Source organism: Vombatus ursinus, unplaced genomic scaffold (genome assembly GCF_900497805.2).
Source record: "Vombatus ursinus unplaced genomic scaffold, bare-nosed wombat genome assembly UNPS02014973.1, whole genome shotgun sequence".
Taxonomy (NCBI): Eukaryota; Metazoa; Chordata; class Mammalia; order Diprotodontia; family Vombatidae; genus Vombatus; species Vombatus ursinus.
Genome location: NW_020954751.1, coordinates 10,169,823 through 10,188,917, shown reverse-complemented (window position 1 = coordinate 10,188,917; position 19,095 = coordinate 10,169,823). Strand labels below are relative to the sequence as shown.

Below are 19,095 nucleotides of genomic sequence, written 5' to 3'. Positions count from 1 at the left end.
AGACAAACTATAGTTCACTACAAAAGCCACCAATATATTTTAAGCTATTTCCTTTTCTCAAAAAAAAAAAAAATCAAACAGGCTCTTCTTAAATATATTTGGTAACATTAAAAAGCACCTGTAAAATACCAAAATTATGTTTGAGGTGATATGAAAGCCATAAGAGTAAAGACTAGATAGACATGCCTCTTTAAAAAAAATGATATTTAAAAACTATCCCTCAAAACTCTTATACATAAATGCATGATAAACATAGAACAGAATTAGAATACAAAGCTGCAATCGACAGGTAAGCAAGAGTTCCCTGAAAAAAAGTTACAATTTAATAACTAATTGGCCTGAAAGGGATTACTATATATTCTCATTTAATTTACTCTAAGTATTATTATTAAGTATTTAAGTATTATTACATATTATTATTAAGTATTAAGTATATGTGTGTGTGTGTGAGAGAGAGAGAGAAAAAGAGAGAGAGAGAGAGAGAGAACACACACCACTGAGTAATCTGATAACAACAAAACCTAAGGAAACAGGAAAAGTCTTACAGCACTCATATCTACTAAGATTTTCAGAAGCTATTTGACAAACTACTAGATGAAAAACACTAATCATTTTTAAAAAAGAGAAATGCAACAATTGAATTGAAATTAAACATATCTAAGAATTTAAAAAACTAACAGCGAGGAATGAACAAAAAAGGAAAAATAAACTATGGCTGTAGGAAAGGTTAAGAATAACCACTAAGATCACAACTACATAGAACAGTCTTCTGGTTCAGTTCTACAAATCTTCTAAAAGCATTTTAATTTTAAGCTAGGTATGTACTTTCCTACAGGGCAGCAAAGGAAACGAGAGGCAAAACTGACACTTGGATTTACCTTTGTGCTTGTGCTTGTGTTTATGAGGTTTTTTGCCTGAAGAAAACAAAGCTAAATCCAAAAATTTCACAAGAATGAAAAAAAAAATTAAGTGTTATCATTACATAAGTTCTACTACTGTGTTTCATTCTAAACGTTTTCATTTCCCCAGGAATTCCTGTGGAACAGAATCTGGGAAAGTAAAATATTAAAAATTTACATAGTCACTGAAATTATACTGAAGACTATGATTAAGCATAACTATTACAATAGTACACATTTTCTACAAATAAGCTATGGTGATATTGACCAAATATTACTATTTTAATGATAGTCTCATTAAACTACTAATTATAATGAAAATAGTGAAATATATAATGAAATAATGAAAATATAATGAAAAAAATCTCTTAAGGAATACATCTATGTATCATTTCCAATATGTAAAATTTCACTGAATTATTTTATCTAAAAATTCAAATTCAATGTCACATAGTCATATGAAATGTGAAGTCATATGAAAAAATGCTCTAAATCACTATTGATTAGAGAAATGTAAATCAAAACAACTCTGAGGTACCACATCACACCTATCAGATTGGCTAACATGACAAAATAGGAAAATGATAAATTTTGAAGAAGATGTGGGAAAATTGGAATACTAATACATTGTTGGTAGAGTTGTAAACTGATCCAACCATTGTGGAAAGCAATTTGGAACTGTACCCAAAGGGGTATAAAACTGTGCATAACCTTTGACCCAGCAATATCACTTCTAGGTCTGTGTCCCAAAGAGATGATTAAAAACAGGAAAAAGATGCACATATTTATAGCAGCTCTTTTTGTGGTGGCAAAAAATTGGAAATTGAGGAGATGTCCATCAACTGAGGAATGCCTGAACAAGCTGTGGTATATGAATGTAATGGAATACTATTGTGCTATAAGAAATGATGAGCAGGTGGACTTCAGAAAAACCTGGAAAGACTTATATGAACTGATGCAGAGTGAAATGAGCAGAATCAGGAGAACACTGTATATAGTAGCAGCCACATCATGTGATGACTGACTTTGATAGACAGCTTTTCTCAGCAATGCAAGGATTTAAGACAACTCCAAAAGACTCATGATGGGCAAATGCTATCCACATCCAGAGAAAGAACTTAGGAGTCTGAATGCAGATGGAAGCATACTATTTGCTCTCCTTTTCTTTTGTTGTTTTCTTTTGTTTCTTCTTTCTGGTGGTTCCTCTCATTAGTTCTAATTCTTCTTTATATTATGACTAATGTGAAAATATGTTTAATATGAACGTATAAGAAGAACCTCTATCAGATTGCATACCATTTTGGGGAGGAGGGAAAAGAAGGAGGGGGGGGATTTAAAACTCAAAATCTTATGGAAATGAATGCTGAAAACTAAAAATAAATTATTTTAAAAACTATACCATATCTTAGAGGTCAAATATTTAAGAGAAAAGTAAACTTTATAAGCTACCCCAACAATTTTCTGAAGAAAACTGATACAATATATATATGTATATATATATATATACACACACACACATACATACACATACAAAGAATGAATCTGTACTACCAATATGAAAGAACATGATAAACTCAAACACTACCAAAAATAATATCTAATTATTCTCATCTTACCTGTTACTTGTGGCACATATGGCACTGTCAGTCTTTCCACACTATATCCACTGCCACCTAATGATTCTGCAATCTTGTTAGTCAAGAAATACAAATTTTTTTCATGTTTCTCTAGAGATTTTGGAAGCCTGTGAAAGTAAACAGTTTGTTCTTATTTGCTGATATTTTATATTTAAATGCAGGTAGATGAAAGCACAGAGGTCAAGAAACTAATATTTTCAATATTAAATGTGTTGATGATTTCACAACTATACCTCATGGAAGAAGAGAAGAGATAGTACAGGCAATAATGGGAGACTATGTAAAAGAGCTTGCAGCATTTTAAAAAATTATTCAAAGCAGTCAATGAAAATATACTACTTGATTTTGTTGTACTGCCTACTATTATAAAAAGAACTGACCTTAAAAACACTGGTTTTTTGGTCTTTGATTGGGTCCATACTATAAACACTTTCAGTTAATAATCATCATTGAATTTAATTTTAACTTTTCTAGTGATCAGAAATCTAAATGGGAAATGAAAAGGGAGACTTCTGAATTTATAATACTGAACTAATCTTACCCAGGTACATTCACAAGTTCACTACTTAGAGCTAGAAGGCAATTTAGAATTCAAGTCCAACTCCTTTATTTTACATAAGAGGAACTAAAGCCCAAGGGGAATAAGTGATTTCCTCAAGGCCACAAAGTGTTAAGTAGCAGAATCAGGACTTAGGCCCATGTCCCCAAACTCCAAATCCACTAGGAAAGTTCTCCCTTTGTTTCATGAAACTTGGTATCACATAGCTGCTTCTGCGAGGAATAGAATGCAGTTTGGATTTGGTCAAACCTTGCTTTCAGGAGGGAGAATAGAATACATAGATTATTAATTCAGTCAACAGTATAATAATGATTGTTATTTGTTATGGAAAGCCATGATTAAGATCCTAAGTTCTCTAAAATAAACATATTTCAAATGTTCTTAATGGTGAGATATTATTCCATGAGACACACAAGTTAACTGCAAAGTTTTGACCACTAGTTAAAAATCAATTAATCAGCAAATGTTTTTAACAGGACCTCTGATGGGGCCACAGGCATTGTACTAGGCAATGAGAAAATAAAAACGAAGAATGAAAAATATTCCTACTTGCAAGGAGCTTACAAAATAATTTGCCACAAGGCAAATATTTCTTTGTCTTTAAAACTGCCTCCAGTTATGTGTGGATCTACATTAGCAAATTTAAGACTAAAAATAACCTCTAATTAAGCGAAAGGTGTGTTATAGGAATTATATGAAGACAAAGAAAATGACAGATAATTAGTATAAAACACTAAAAATCCAGTAACTCTTGTACTATAAAAAAAAAAGTTTAACATACATGCACTTGTCTCTGAAAATATGTTCTGGTAGAAAATAGGGTGCTTCCATTGTTCTTGTTTCAATAACCTGAAAAAATATTTTTAAAAAATAACACTTAGAGTGTATTAAAGTTTATTAATTTCTTTAAAACTTATTTTAAAATGTATTAAGTAAATACTTCAATTTACTTTAGAGATAAACATATGTGTGATATCCTATGTACAGAATTCAGCCCACTTCTATTAACTTTATTTTAAACTCACAGTTTAAAAACATTCTATTTATTATATAGTTAAATCAAGATATTAATGAAAAACAAAATAATTTTTTACTTCAAAAGCACTGATTAATCCTTTATATTATGTTAAATATAGTAGCAACCAGTAAAGATACCCAGATGTTACTGATTTGTTATACTTTGCCAACAACCTATTCCTTCAAACTTGTCTCAATAGAGAAGACACTAACATTTTATGTAAAAATTCCTCAGTGATACTGTGTAGCCCTTCTGTACATGGCACTAATTGTATTACATTTTAGGGTGAGTTAGATTCAATATAATAATCTGAGCATTTAGCAAAATTCTTAAAAATTGGACTTTTTTTTTTTTGCCAGAAAATTAATTTCAAAGATAAAAAGTTATGTTGGACAGAGTTCTTCAACCAGGTAAGTAACACACTTTTAAGAGGGTATTAAACCTTCCAGGTCACCATTTAATAATTTTAAGCTCAGCTGACTAAATGTACTTAAGCATCCTTAGATGCTTAGTACTTAGTTAACAATTAGCATATTCACCTTCAAGGACATGTTTCCATCAAAAGTGTGGTTTAAAAATAAAAGCCGTAATATAACAAAATCACACGGATTTAGCCTTGAACTGAAGCATGTGTGCATATAATTAAATGAAAACGATAATAAGTATTCTGTATAATAAAGGAAAAGATATTAAAGGATAAGCAATTATTAGAAAATGCTGACATAATGTACAACACTGACGATTAAATTACCTGTTATATAGAATAATTACAAATAATCTGACATTCCATAAAACAAAAACAGATACACTGAACTAAAAGAAGACATACTGAAAAAAAGTAAAATAACCTTTTTGGGACACACTACCTTGCTTACATGTTGGCAAAAAGCAGGAACTGCTATCATCTGACTTAAAAAGTTGAGGTATGCTCCAACTAATGCCATGACAGCACAGCGATGGAACATTGGCAAATTATCCTCATTAATGATGGCAATATCCTTCAATGAGAAACAAATATGAGTAGTTCAAATAATGTTGCTTTAGCATTTTTCTGGAAAAATATGCATTAAAATATTGCAAGTACAAAAACTTAACAGAATAATGTCTATTTACAAAGAGATAATAAAATGAAAATTCTGAAGTACAAATTAATGATTAATAACAGAATTTCTAGATCTTTTTATTAAAGTGCTTACATATTTCTGTACTGATAAGCTATGATCAGCATCAACTCAGTCTAACCTTAGGAAAAGCAAATAGTATTGCAAAGACCATGCTGTCATTGAAAAATCCACTGAGATAAGTTACCTGTAAAGCAATGGCTACTCGTATAAGATCAATAACCACTTCTTCATTAGCCAGTTCAATAGTTATAAGGGCAAGAGATGTATAGAGTAATTCAAAGTTTTTCTGAACATTGTCTTCTTCCTTACAGCCCAAATAAATGTGCCGGTATAACAGCTGACCATTCTGAAAAGACATCAGAAAAAAAGTCATCCTTAATTTTAAACCAATTCATTTAAAAAAGGTCATTAATAGGCATATGATCATCAGTTAAGAAAAAATTTAACTGAAATTAATGACATGATGATAGAGTGGAAGTGAAGGATCATGTCAATTTAGTTCAATAACTCCTAACAGAATCATTGGATTTGGAGTAAAAACAGCTGTATTCAAATTTCGAATCGCTATCTGCACCTGTGCGAATTAACTAAATTTTTTATTTAATCTTTCTGGACCTCAGTTTCCTGATTTATAAAACAGGAAAATAATTTAAACTGAAGTAGAGATTCCAAACCTTTTCATGTCACGTACCCTATTTCTGGAAGGAAGTCTGCTAAAGCCTTCCTGACCACTTCTCAGGACAAAGGTTTTAAAGGTGTAATATAAAATACAAAGGCAAAGGGGCAGCTAAGTGGTACAGTGGATAGAGCCCTGGCCCTGAAGTCAGGAGGACCTGAGTTCAAATGCAGTCTCAGACCAAATACTTAATACTTACTAGCTGTGTGACCCTGGGCAAGTCGCTTAACCCCAACTGCCTCAAAAAAAAAATAAATACAAAGGAAATAAATTATATAGAAAAATAACTATTCAAAATAGTAATTTTTTAAAAAGTTAATGCACCCAGGATAAGAACCACTGATCCCTTCTAGCTACAAATACTATTCATAAAAAATAAAATGAAACAAAAGCAAAACCCCCAAAACATTTGTGGAAGCTGCTGTCCTTTGCAATTCAATGTAGGAGGCTTAGGGATATAAAACCCTGGCCACAAGAAATCTAATCTAACAGGGAATTTAAAATATATACCAAAAGAATCATCATAATTAGAATGTAAGTGCAAAGAAGATGTTTTAGGTGTAACTAGGTGGTAGAGTAGATAAGAGTATAGGCCTATAATCAGAAAGACCTGAGTTCAAATGTGACCTCAGATGCTTACTGATTGAATAACCCTGAGCAGGTCACTTAACCTTTGTTTGCTTTAGTTTTCTCCTCTGTAAAAATGGGATAATAATAGCACCTACGTCTCCCACAGTTGTTATGAGAATCAATGCTTAGCATAGTGACTGGCACATAGTAAGTTATATATAAATGCTAACTGTTATTTGTCTTTAGTTCTGAGAAAAGCAAAATGAAGACCTAATGATAAAATCCTATTTTATACATTAAAACTAATCAAAACACTACTACACAGCTCCTCCTAATGTTCAAGAATATCTGAAAAGAAATTATGATTGAAAATGAGATGCCTGTTATCTGATAAACATGAATTAAATGACTATTTCCTTTTAAAGGAAATCACAAAGCGAGGCTATGACCTTACTTAAGTATGGGATTATGACAAAACAATTTAACTTGCTGAAAATGAAAAAAAAATGGCCTTGCAAGTATAAGGCATAATCCTTACTAAATGCAAAGGTCTCTTTCTTAGAAGAGTAAGGAAATTGGTTGGTTGGTTACTGTCCTTTGTACTTAAAAGAGAACCAAAATAATAATCACTATGTTGAGGTCAACGTACAGTGTGTCCAACTATGGTTGCTCAGACTAATATGAGCTCAGATTTTTGAAAAAAAAAAAATGAAACATATTCAGAGAGTTGTATTATGTGTAGTAGCTAGAGATCAGACCTTAGAGTCATGAAAACCTGAGAGTGCTCTCTCTGCCACATAAAAGCTATGACCCTGGGTAAATCATTTAACTTCTCAACACTCCTAAAGAAACTCTCTAAGACTGTAAGTTACAGAGATGACACTAATCTGCACTGGCAGAGAAAGTTCTTTACCACAAGATCTCTATACGGATAAAATCACAAGTCCAGTCAAAAAAAAAAATTCAATCACATAGTTCTCGATAAAAATATATTTAGTGGGAGCAAAGGCCTTTGTACTATAAATAAAAATTGAAAATTCTGAATGAAAATATTTATACTTCCTTTTAATCCAATCCTTTTTGAAATCTCATATAATTTTTATATATTTATATATTATATTACATATTTTATATATTATAATTTTTATTCATTATTTTTAAATATTTTATTTTTGGGTCATTTACCTGTGAAAATTTTTAACATTTGTTGAGCTTTTGAGTTTTTTGTTTGTTTTGAGTTCCAAATTTTATCCCTCCCAACTTTCCATAGCCCCTCCCTGAGATGTTAAATAATCTGATATAAGTTATACCTGTACAATCATAAAAAAAATTTCCAAATTACTCATTTCATGCAGGAAGACTGGAAGGAAGGAAGAAAGAAAGAAAGAATGAAAAAAAGAAAGAAAGAAAGAAAGACTGAAAAATAGTATGCTTCGGGTTATATTCGGACAGTTATCAGTTCTTTCTCTGGAGCATTTTTCGTCATCAGTCCTTTGGGACTGTCCTGGATCATTGTTTTACAGAGATTAGCTAAGTCATCACAATTCTTCATCATTCAATACTGCTGTTACTGTGTACAACATTCTCCCGATTTTGCACATTTAGCTTTGGATCAATTCATGTAAGTCTTTCCAGGTTTTTCTGAAATCATCCAACCTATCATTTCTTACAACACAAAATTATTCCATTACAATCATATGCCACAACTTGTTCAGCCATTCCCCAACACATGGGCATCCCCTCAATTTCCAATTCTTACCTATCAAAAAAGAGCTCCTGTTAATATTTTTGCACAAATAGAGCCAAGGGTATATACAGTTTTATAGCCTTTGGGTATAATTTCAAATTGCTCTCCAGAATGGTTGAATCAGTTCACAACTCCACCAAAAGTGTATTAATGTTTCAGTTTCCCACATCCCCTCCAACATTTATCATTTTCCTTTTCTGTCATCTTAACCAATCTGATAAGTATGAGGAGATATCTTAGAGTTATTTTAATTTGCATTTCTCTAATCAATAGTGATTTAGAACAATTTATCATATGACATATGACCTATAGCTTTGATTTCTTTTTTCTTTTTTTATTAATTTATTTTGATTTATCAATAATCATTTCCATATGCTTTTGAGTTTAAAATTTTTCTCCCCCTTCCTCCCCACCACCCTCCCCAAGACGGCACACAATCTGATATAGGTTATACATTTACATTCATATTAAATATATTTTCACATTAGTGATGTTGTAAGTAAAAATTAAAACCAATAGGAGGAACCATCAGAAAGAGGAAACAAAACTCAACAGAAGAGAAAAAAAAACAGTTATTCGACTTCCATAGTTCTTTCTTTGGATATGGATAGCATTTTCCATCACAAGGCCTCTGGAGATGTCTTAGATCCTTGTATTGCCAGGAAGGATTAAGTTTATCAATATTAGTCATCACATAACGTGGCTGTTATTGTGTACAACGTTCTCTTGGTTCTGCTCACTTCATTCAGCATCAGACGATACAAGTCTTTCCAGGTTTTTCTCAAGTCAGCCTGTTCATCATTTCTTATAGTACAATAGTATTCCATCACATTCACATACCACAACTCGCTCAGTCATTCCCCAGTTGATGGGCATCCTCTCAATTTCCAATTCTTTCCCACCACAAAAAGAGCTGGATAGCTTTGATTTCTTTGTCTGAAAATTGTCTGTTCATATTCTTTGACCGTTTATAAACAGGAGAATGACTTGTATTCTTATAAATTTGACTCAGTTCTTATATATTAGAGAAATGAGGCCTTTATCAGAGATACTTATCATAAAATTTTTCCCCTCGTTTTCTTCATTCCTTCTAATTCTGGTAGCATTGGTTTTGCATATGGATAATTTTGATTTATTAATTATTTTTTGCAAAAAATAATTAATAAATCAAAATTATCCATTTTACATCTTATAATGTTCTCTATCTCTTGTTTGATCGTAAATTTTCCCCTTCTCCATATATCTGACAGGTAAACTATTCAATAGTCTCCAAAGTTGCTTACGGTATCACCCTTTATGTGTAAATCATGTACTCATTTTTTTTTTTTGCCTTTTTTTTTTTTAAAGGCAACTGGGGTTAAGTGACTTGCCCAGGGTCACACAGCTTGTACGTGTCAAGTGTTTGGTCTGAGGCTGGATCTGAACTCAGGTCCTCCTGACTTCAGGGCCGATGCTCTATCCACTGCGCCACCTAGCTGCCCCATCACGTACCCATTCTGACTTTATCTTGGTATACCATGTGAGATGTTGGTCTATACTATTTTTTACTCTTTCTTTAATGTTTGCTGATGGATTTAGATAAATATTACTTATCATTTTAATGAAAGTTCCATTGATTCTTATGCTTCCAGCATTTTTAATAGGAATGAGTTTGTATTTTGCCAAAAGCTTTTTCTGTATCTATAGCTACAATCATATGATTTCTGTTGGTTTTGTTTTAATATGGTCAATTATGCTGATATTTTTCCTAATACTGAAATAGCCTTGCATTCCTATAAGCGACATGATTATTAATAACCAATGATATGGGGAGATCCAGAGTTTTCCCCCCTATTCTAAAGTCCTTATTTCAAGGATCAGCCTCAGAAGGACAGGACTATTAACAGTACATAGGACTAACATTCTCCTCAATCTAGGTATTGCTTCCCCACCCAACCTTATAAGGAATTGAATCTAAATTAAAACTCCTGCCCATTGTGTTCTACAGCCAGATTCTTTCTAAATAATCAGCTAAGAAGTTGTTCCAAATCCCTTGTAAATCTAGTGCCTTACCTCTAATGATTATTTCCAATTTGTTTTGTTTATGTCTTGTTTGTACATAGTTGTCTATATGTTGTCTCTCCCATTAGATTGTGAGCTCCTTGAGGACAGGGACTGTCTTTTGCTGTTTTCTGTACCTTCAGCAGTTGGGACAGTGTCTGATAAATAGGAAGCACTTAATAAATGTGTCCCCTTTTGGATCACTGCTTTGTTGTAGCAGAGGGGCTTGCATAGCTTAATGAAACGATGAACAGTATTGTGCATGGCTCAATGAAAAGATGAACTGTATTGTGAAAGGTTACCCAAGATGAGTGGTTATAGTGGAGAATTATGCTAAAAAGTGATCTGCTAGAGAAGGCAAAAGAAAGCCACTCCATTATCTCTGCCCATCTACTTCTGTTTCATTGACTACACTAAAGTCTTTGACTGTGTGAATTACAACAAAATGTGGCAAATCCTCAAGAGAAGGGAGTATTAGGTGATCTTACTTGTCTCATGAGAAACCCGTATATGGGCCATGAGGCAATAGTTGGAAGTGAGCATGGAACAAGGAAAACGAGTATGACAAGGCTATTTGGTGTCACCTTGTTCATTTAACTTATATACAGACTATATCACGTGGAATGTCAGGTTGGACGAATCAAAATGCGGAATCAGGGTTGGTGGCAGAAATATGAGCAATCTCAGATATGCAGATGATACCCTTCTTATGGCAAGAAAAAAGAATTAAGAAGCCTCTCTATAAGAATGAAAGAGGAGAATGCAAAAGCTGTCATGAAGATTAACATTAAAAAAAAAAGCTAAGATCTTGGCAACTGGTCCCATCACTTCTTGGTAAATAGAGGGAGAAGAAATGGAAGCCGTGCCTGATTTTATATTCCTGGGCTCCAAGATCACTGCAGATAGTGACTGTAGCCATGAAATTAAAAGATGCTTGCTCCTTAGGAGGAAGGCTATGGCAAATCTGGACAGCATACTAAAAAGCAGAGTCATCACCTTGATGACAAAGTTCGATATAGTCAAAGCTATGGTTTTTCCGGTATGGTTGTGAGAATTAGATTATAAGGAAAGGCAAATGCTACAGAATTGACACTTCAGAACTATGGTGATGGAGAAGACTTTTAAGAGTCCCTTGGATAGCAAGTAGATCAAATCAATCAATACTTAAAGTAATTAATTCAAGGTTTTCACTGGAAGGTCAAATACTGAAGCTAAAGCTTAAAAACTTAGGCCGCAGGACTAATTGGAAAAGACTCATGTGGGGAAAGATTGAAGGCAAAAGGAAAACAGTATGGAAGAGGATGAAATGGAAAGACAGTGTCATAAAAAACAAAAAAACAAACATGAACTTGTACAGACTTTAGGAGATAGTACAGGATAGAAGGGTTTGGCATGCTATAGTCCACATTGTCACAAGGAGTCAGACATGACTGATGATGATAACAACAACAACAACAACAACAACAACAAACGTTTACTGACTGACCACACTCCATTTCCCTCAACCTCACGTGAAATTAATTTTTAATACAACTTTAAGACTTTACATTTATTCCTATTAATTTAACGTCATTAGATTTGGCTAACTAGACCACAGGCTACAGCCTGTAGAGTTCTCTTTGTCTTATCCCACCTGTATTTTAACCCATCTAGCTTTTAGACAACTACAAATTTGAAAAGTATTCATTCTACACCTTCAATTAAGTCACTGATAAAATAATATACAGCAGAGCCAACTACAACAGGAATCCTCCACTAGAGAACTCTTTCCAAAGTGACATCAATCACAGAAAAAAATGTATATGATGTATCTATGAATAAGAGAAGAGTTTATAACTAAACAAGAGAGAGAGAGGATCACAGGAAGTAAAATGGGTAATTTTGATTACATGAAATTAAAAAGATTTTGCACAAACAAAACCAAGGCATCCAAAATTAAAATGAAAGCAGAAAACAGGAGAGGAAATTGAAGCAGAGGTCTCATTTCTCAAATTTATAGGGATAAGAGGTTTCATTTCCCAAATATATAGGAAACTAAGCCAAATTTAGAAAAATAAGTTACTCCCTAATTGACAGATGGTTAAAAAGAAGCAGTTTCCAGAAAAAATCAAAGCTGTCACCATTCATATGAAAAATGTTCTAAACCACTAATAATCAGAGAATGCAAATTAAAACAACTCTGAGATACAACCTCATACCTATCAGATTGGCCACCATGACAGAAAAGGAAAATGTGAAATGCTAGAGAGGATGTGGAAAAATAGGTGTGTCGTTTAGTGGAATTGTGAAGTGATCTAATCATTCTAGAGAACAATTTGGAACCATGTCCAAATGGCTATAAAACTGGGCGTACCTCTGACTCAGTAGTACTACTATTAAGCTGGCACTCTAAAAAGATCAAATAAAAAAGGAAGAGGATCTATTTGTACAAAAATATTTTAGGGTGGAACTTGAAGGAATGCCCATCACCTGGAAATAGCTGAACAAATTCTGTTATATGATTGTGATGGAAAACTATTGTGCTGTAAACAATAACAAGTAGGATGGTTTCAGAAAAATTTGGTAAGACTTACATAAGCTGATACAAATGAAGTGAGCAGAACTAGGAGACCACTATACACAGTAATAACAATATTGTTAGGATAATCAACTGTGAAAGACTTACTCTGATCAATACAATGATCCATGACAATTCCACTCCAGAGAGAAAAGTGATGAACTCTGTGTGGACACTGAAGCATATTTTCTTTATTTTTCTTGTCCCCCCTCTCCTTCATCCCACAACATGGCTAATGTGGAAATGTTTTGCATGTCTTCATATGTATAATGGGTGTTGTATGAAAAAAAGAAAGAAAGGAAGGAAAGAAGGAAGGAAGGAAGGAAGAATGGGAGGAAAAAAGGAAAAAAAGAAGAAAGAGAAAACAAAACCAAAGTGACATCAACTATTAATATGTCTACACTTATCAAGTCCAGACAGACAACCAATTTCAAATCAATTGAATTGTACTACTGTCTAGCTCACCTCCATCTTATCCATAAAAAAGGAATAAGACTTTAAATGTTTTGCTAAAATCTTGGCAAGCTACAACATTCCCTAGATCTTTTGGCTTCATAATCCTGTCAAAAATACTTAAATAGCTATCATTTGGAAGAAGGACTTGACTTGTTCTACTTGGGAAAACTAGGATAAATGGATGGCTCAATGTCTGATACATAACAGGAGACTAATAAATGCCTGCTGACCAACTGACTGGCAGGTACAAAGAGGTAAATTTATGCTTCAAGTACATAGACAAATTGATAAGAATATCAGTTCCACAGCAGAATGACCTGTCTTAAGAGTCAGTGGGTTCTCCTCTTTAGTCAGCTTCTTTAAGCAAAGGCTGGATGACTGACTGCTTGTCGAAACTCAGGCCTTCTGACTCCTGGGCCATCATACTCTTCATTATACCATGCTCCTTATTCATACTGGTTTTACCTAAGCAACTGGCTTATAGGAGCAATTGCACATAGTATGGTTTCAAGAATGAAGGAATGGATGAGTATTTGTCTAAAATAGGATTACCAAGGAAATTCTGTTGACTTAGAAATAGCAAAGAATGCCCTGGGGGTAAGGAAGTTCCCAGAAGTCTTAATTGCATTAAATGAAATTCACTGAAAAGGGGAGGTTTTATACATCTGGATACTCTAAAAGTAAGTACCTATCTATCCATCTAACCAATTCCCCTACGTAATTTTACATTCTTTTACATGCTAAATGCTTTCTGAATTGAATTTTTTTTTAGTGTTCTGGAAGAAGTGAGGTACTAGAAAGGAGAAAGCAAATTTTAGTCTCAGTTCACTCACAGGAAAGACTGATACCTAGTGGCTATGAGTAGCCAAAAACAGAAACTGATTAAATGATGAGCCCCAGGATAGGTGGCTGTAGAATATAAGTACTACAAAGGATTAAAGAGAAGGAATAAGAAATCGATAGCTCTATGCCACATTTATTTCTTCTTATTATTTTTTGCTAAAAGGGAAAAAAAATTAACCAAGGACAAATAAAAGTGTAAAGAAAAAAAAAGACATTAACTACATGCTAACCTCTAACAAAGCCTTGTTAGGAATTTTCCCTAAAAATAAATGAACAATTAAAATGTTCAACCTGGAGAAGAGAAGACTACAGAGAAACATTACTGTTATTCGAAGGGCGACATGTGGAAAAGGACTTAAAATAATTTGAATAGCTCCAGGGCACAGAAGATGAAAAAAAAGGAGGTGGATCATTGTTAAATATATAGAAGATTTTTCTAACCATTACAGTTATCCAAAAATAGAATGAATTGCTTTGTGACAGAGCAAATTCCAGTTATTAAACGTTCAAGCAGGGGAGAGAGATGACCAACAATCAAGAATACTACAGATGAGATTTATATACTGGAAAAAACGTTGGACTGGTTGACCTCTATGGTAACTTAAAATGCTAAGATTTTCTTTTTATATTAATGTGAAAATGTCCAAAATAGATATTTATAACTTAATTTATGTACCATTCTATAATAAAAATTCTCACCTTTTTCATGAAACTTGCGTCTTGCCTGGAAATTTTTTCTCTTTTTATCTTAAGGTCACCTACATCTGGTATGATTCTATGGAAACAAGAAATACATATTTTAATAAAATATTATGACACATTTAATTATATCAAAATGTCACATGTGAGAAAACAGCTGTGAAAATGTCTGAACTATTTCAACATTCTTACATCAATTTCCATTTCAATTATGTCTGCATTTAATAACAGTATTCTACAGAAAATTTTCATGACATGAACCACAAAAGTAGCATTAACTCAATCATAAGACCATTATTATTTTCAAAGTAAAATCAGACTTTGGTAAAAGCAAAAATTAGACTGTGATTATGTGGATAAGCTAGTAGCTATTCAAAGACATTAGTGCTGAAACATGGAATGGTCTATCTCTAAAGCATATTGCCATTTTAAAATGAATTAACAGGAGGCAGCCTGGTGTAGTGAACAGAATGCCGCAGTCAAGAAGAGTCCAGATTCAAATCTCAATTTTGACATGTACTAGCAGTGAGAAATATCATTTAACTTAACTGAATCTCAACTTCTCCCTCTATAAAATGGTAATGATACTGAGAGTATCTATCTCAAAGGTATGGTAAAGCTCTAATAAGATAACGTATGTAAAGACCACTAACTAATTTAAAGCAATACAACTTTCAATTATTATAATTACTATGAAAACAACTCATTATATCTCAATTAAGTGAAAGACAGGTTATATTTTTTGAAACCCAAAGGGTCTATGAGAAGGGGATCTTGAACTTTTTTGTATAATAAACCCCTTTGGCAATCTGATCAAATCTATGGACTCCTTAGATTGTTTTTAGACAAACAAAATAAAATACATATAATTACAAAGGAAATCAAAGATTAATGAAAATAAAGATGTAATTGTTTTCCCATTCAAGTTCATAGAACTCCTGAGATCTACCCAAAAGAGTAGATTTTGACCCCAAAGGGGCTGCATAGACTCCAGGTTAAGAATCTGCAGTCTTAGAATAATCTCTCCTACCTAATCATTTAATTTAAAATAATCTTTAAAATGTTAATGTAGGGGCAAGTAGGTGGCACAGTGGATAGAGCACTGGCCCTGGAGTCAGGAGGACCTGAGTTCAAATCCAGCCTCAGACACTTGACACTTACTAGCCATGTGACCCTGGGCCAGTTACTCAACCCCATTGCCTAGCCCAAAAAAAAAAAAAATGTTAATGTAGAAAATACATTAATTAAACCAATTTTAAAGTGTGAAATTACCTGATTCCTCGAAGTTTTGCCCGATTGTCATGTCGATCAATTAGGTTATGCAATATTTCCAGGACCAGCTGTCTCAGTTCATAGTCTTCCATGAGAGATGGCGATAGTAAAGGATCAAGAAATGGGGCAGGTAGTGCAGTAACAATGGTCTTAGCTTTGTATCCAGATGTTACCTAAGAATAGTATAAACTTGCACGCTTATTACAAAATATTTCCTCTTTTCCAAAACACTTTTTAAAGTTACTAGTTCAAGATGGCAGAGGGAAAGCAGTGACTTGCTAAAGCTCTCCCCCAAACCCCTCCAAATACCTATAAAAAATGGTTCTAAACAAATTCTAAAGCAGCAGAACCCACAAAAAAATACAGTAAAACAAATTTCCAGCCCAAGACAACCTGGATGGCTGATCAGAAAGGCATATCAAGCCGGGCTGGGAGAGAAGCGCAGTTCAGCTTGGGCGCGCAGGCCACAGCGACCCTGGAGTATGCCTCAGAAGACTGAATCGCGGGCAGCTGTGGCAGCTTCCAGACTTCTCAACCCACAAACACCAAAGACAACTTAGAAGGTCACTGGGAAAAGTCTGTGACTGCAGTGAGAGAAGAAGCTAGATCTCAGCCACCCCGAGGACAGCGGCTGGCTTCTGAGCTTCGAGCCCACAGACTGAGGGGGAATCAAGTGGCTGATCAGAGGTGGATTGCAAGGATCTCTTTGCCAGGGCTTAGGCAGGAATCTCTTGCTTTGCCAGTGCGTGGATCTGGGTCACAGTTCTGAGGGGCGGTCCTGGGGCGAGGAGCGCTGGCAAGGAGGAGCACTGGCGTGGTGGAGCTTGTTGTGGTGTGGCGGTGGAGAGGAAACACCTCATCCCTTGTCATAGCACCTTGGAAGAACTGACACTTTTCAGGTCCCTAGAAGTATCTCTGAAAACAGCTGTACAAACCCCCGAAGCTTGGGACAGTACATTCTCCACATTGGAAAAGGACTCTTACCTTAACAAAGAGTTTAAAACTCAAGTAATTGGCCGGGATCATGAGCAAGCAGCGCAAGAAGAGTCAGACTATATTATCTTACTTTGGTAACAAAGAAGATCAAAACATACAACCAGAAGAAGAAAACAAAGTCAATGCTCCTACATCCAAAACTTCTAACAAAAATATGAATCGGTCCTAGGCCTTGGAAGAGCTCTAAAGGGATTTTGAGAACCAAGTAAGAGAAGTAGAGGAAAAACTGGGAAGAGAAAGGAGAGTGATGCAAGAAAATCATGAAAAGCAAGTTAACAGCTTGCTAAAGGAGACCCAAAAAAATACTGAAGAAAATTACACCTTAAAAATAGCCTAACCAAAATGGCAAAAGAGGTTCAAAAAGCCAATGAAGAGAAGAATGCCCTAAAGAGCAAAATTGGCCAAATGGAAAAGGAAGTCCAAAAGATTACTGAAGAAAATACTTCCTTAAAAATTAGAATAGAGCAATTGGAAGCTAGTGACTTTATGAGAAATCAAGACACTGTAAAACAAATCCAAAAGAATGAAAAATTAGAAAACAATGTGAAATATCCCCCTGGAAAAACAACTGACCTGGAAAATAGATCCAGGAGAGAGAATTTAAAAATTATTGGACTATCTGAAAGCCATGATCAAAAAAAGAGCCTAGACATCATCTTTCAAGAAATGATCAAGAAAAACTGTCCTGATATTTTAGAACCAGAGGGCAAAATAGAAATTGAAAGAATCCACCGATCTCCTCCTGAAAGAGATCTCCAAAGGAAAACTCCTAGGAATATTGTAGCCAAATTCCAGAGTTCTCAGGTCAAGGAGAAAATATTACAAGCAGCCAGAAAGAATCAATTCAAGTATTGTGGAAACACAATCAGGATAACACAAGATTTAGCAGCTTCTACATTAAGGGATCGCAGGGCATGGAATATAATATTCCGGAGGGCAAAGGAGACAGGATTACAACCAAGAATCACCTACCCAGAAAAACTGAGTATAATCCTTCAGGGGAAAAAATGGTCATTCAGTGAAATAAGAGGACTGTCAAGCATTCTTGATGAAAAGACCAGAGTTGAATAGAAAATTTGATTTTCAAATACAAGACTCGAGTGGAACATGAAGAGGTAAACAGGAAAGAGAAAATCATAAGAGACTTATTAAGGTTGAACTGTTTACATTTGTGCATGAAAAGATGATATTTGAAACTCATGAGACCTTCGGGTGGGGAGGGAGGAAGGGAGAAAATTTGGAACCCAAAGTTTTAAAAATACATGTTTAAAAAAAAAATGTTTTCACATGCAACTGGGAAAAGGAAAGGGGGGACAGAAATCTATCCTGCCCTACAGGAAAATAGAAGGGGAAGGGGGGGAGAGATAGCAGGGAAAGCAGACTAGGGGAAGGGGTATTCAGAATGCATGCCATCTTGGAGTGGGGGGAGGGGTGAGATGGGGTGAAAATTTGGAACTCAAAATCTTGCGGAAGTAAATGTTGAAAACTAAAAATTTTAAAAAAAAGTTACTAGTTGTTCTTTGAAGAACCCATAAACATATAGAATATCTGAGGGAAACAAAAATAAAGGCATAAAATTAGAACGTACCAAATAAGAAAACATGGTTACTTGAAACTTAAAAAGGACTTAACTATAGTGAAAGTACTGTTATTCTTACACAGTTTAACTATAATGAGTATTTGGAAAAAGTAAAAAGAGATGGGATGATGGCAAACTGAGTTACATGCAACTCATCTCACTTTTACACACCCAAAGGTTTTAAATATCAAAATTCTTAAAATGCCGTCAGTAAAGTAGGTATTTTATTAATTGAAAAAGAGAGTGTACTATAATGACATGGACCCAAAACACAAATTTAAAAGGTCAATGAATGTTTTTTCTGGTTGCAAGATTATATAGAATAAATTTTAAGTTTCATGTACTTCTAACAATTCAGATCAACAGTACTGTGTTAAACATGGAGAAAATACACAGACTAGGGTTGCTCATCCATTTTTCTGA

The 19,095-nt window shown here is 34.1% G+C and overlaps 1 protein-coding gene across 2 annotated transcripts in view; it reads right to left on the bottom strand.

The window, feature by feature from the left end:
- Nucleotides 1–19,095, bottom strand: part of EFR3A (EFR3 homolog A) — a 163,023-nt gene that overhangs the window by 30,442 nt on the left and 113,486 nt on the right. For both annotated transcript variants that reach the window (XM_027845506.1, XM_027845507.1), the window contains 6 exons: nt 16,098–16,270; nt 14,826–14,901; nt 5,422–5,583; nt 4,980–5,111; nt 3,877–3,944; nt 2,516–2,643 (listed from right to left, as the gene is read on the bottom strand). In XM_027845506.1, the coding sequence (XP_027701307.1) occupies nt 2,516–2,643; nt 3,877–3,944; nt 4,980–5,111; nt 5,422–5,583; nt 14,826–14,901; nt 16,098–16,270 (739 nt within the window). The remainder of the gene's footprint in view (nt 1–2,515; nt 2,644–3,876; nt 3,945–4,979; nt 5,112–5,421; nt 5,584–14,825; nt 14,902–16,097; nt 16,271–19,095) is intronic.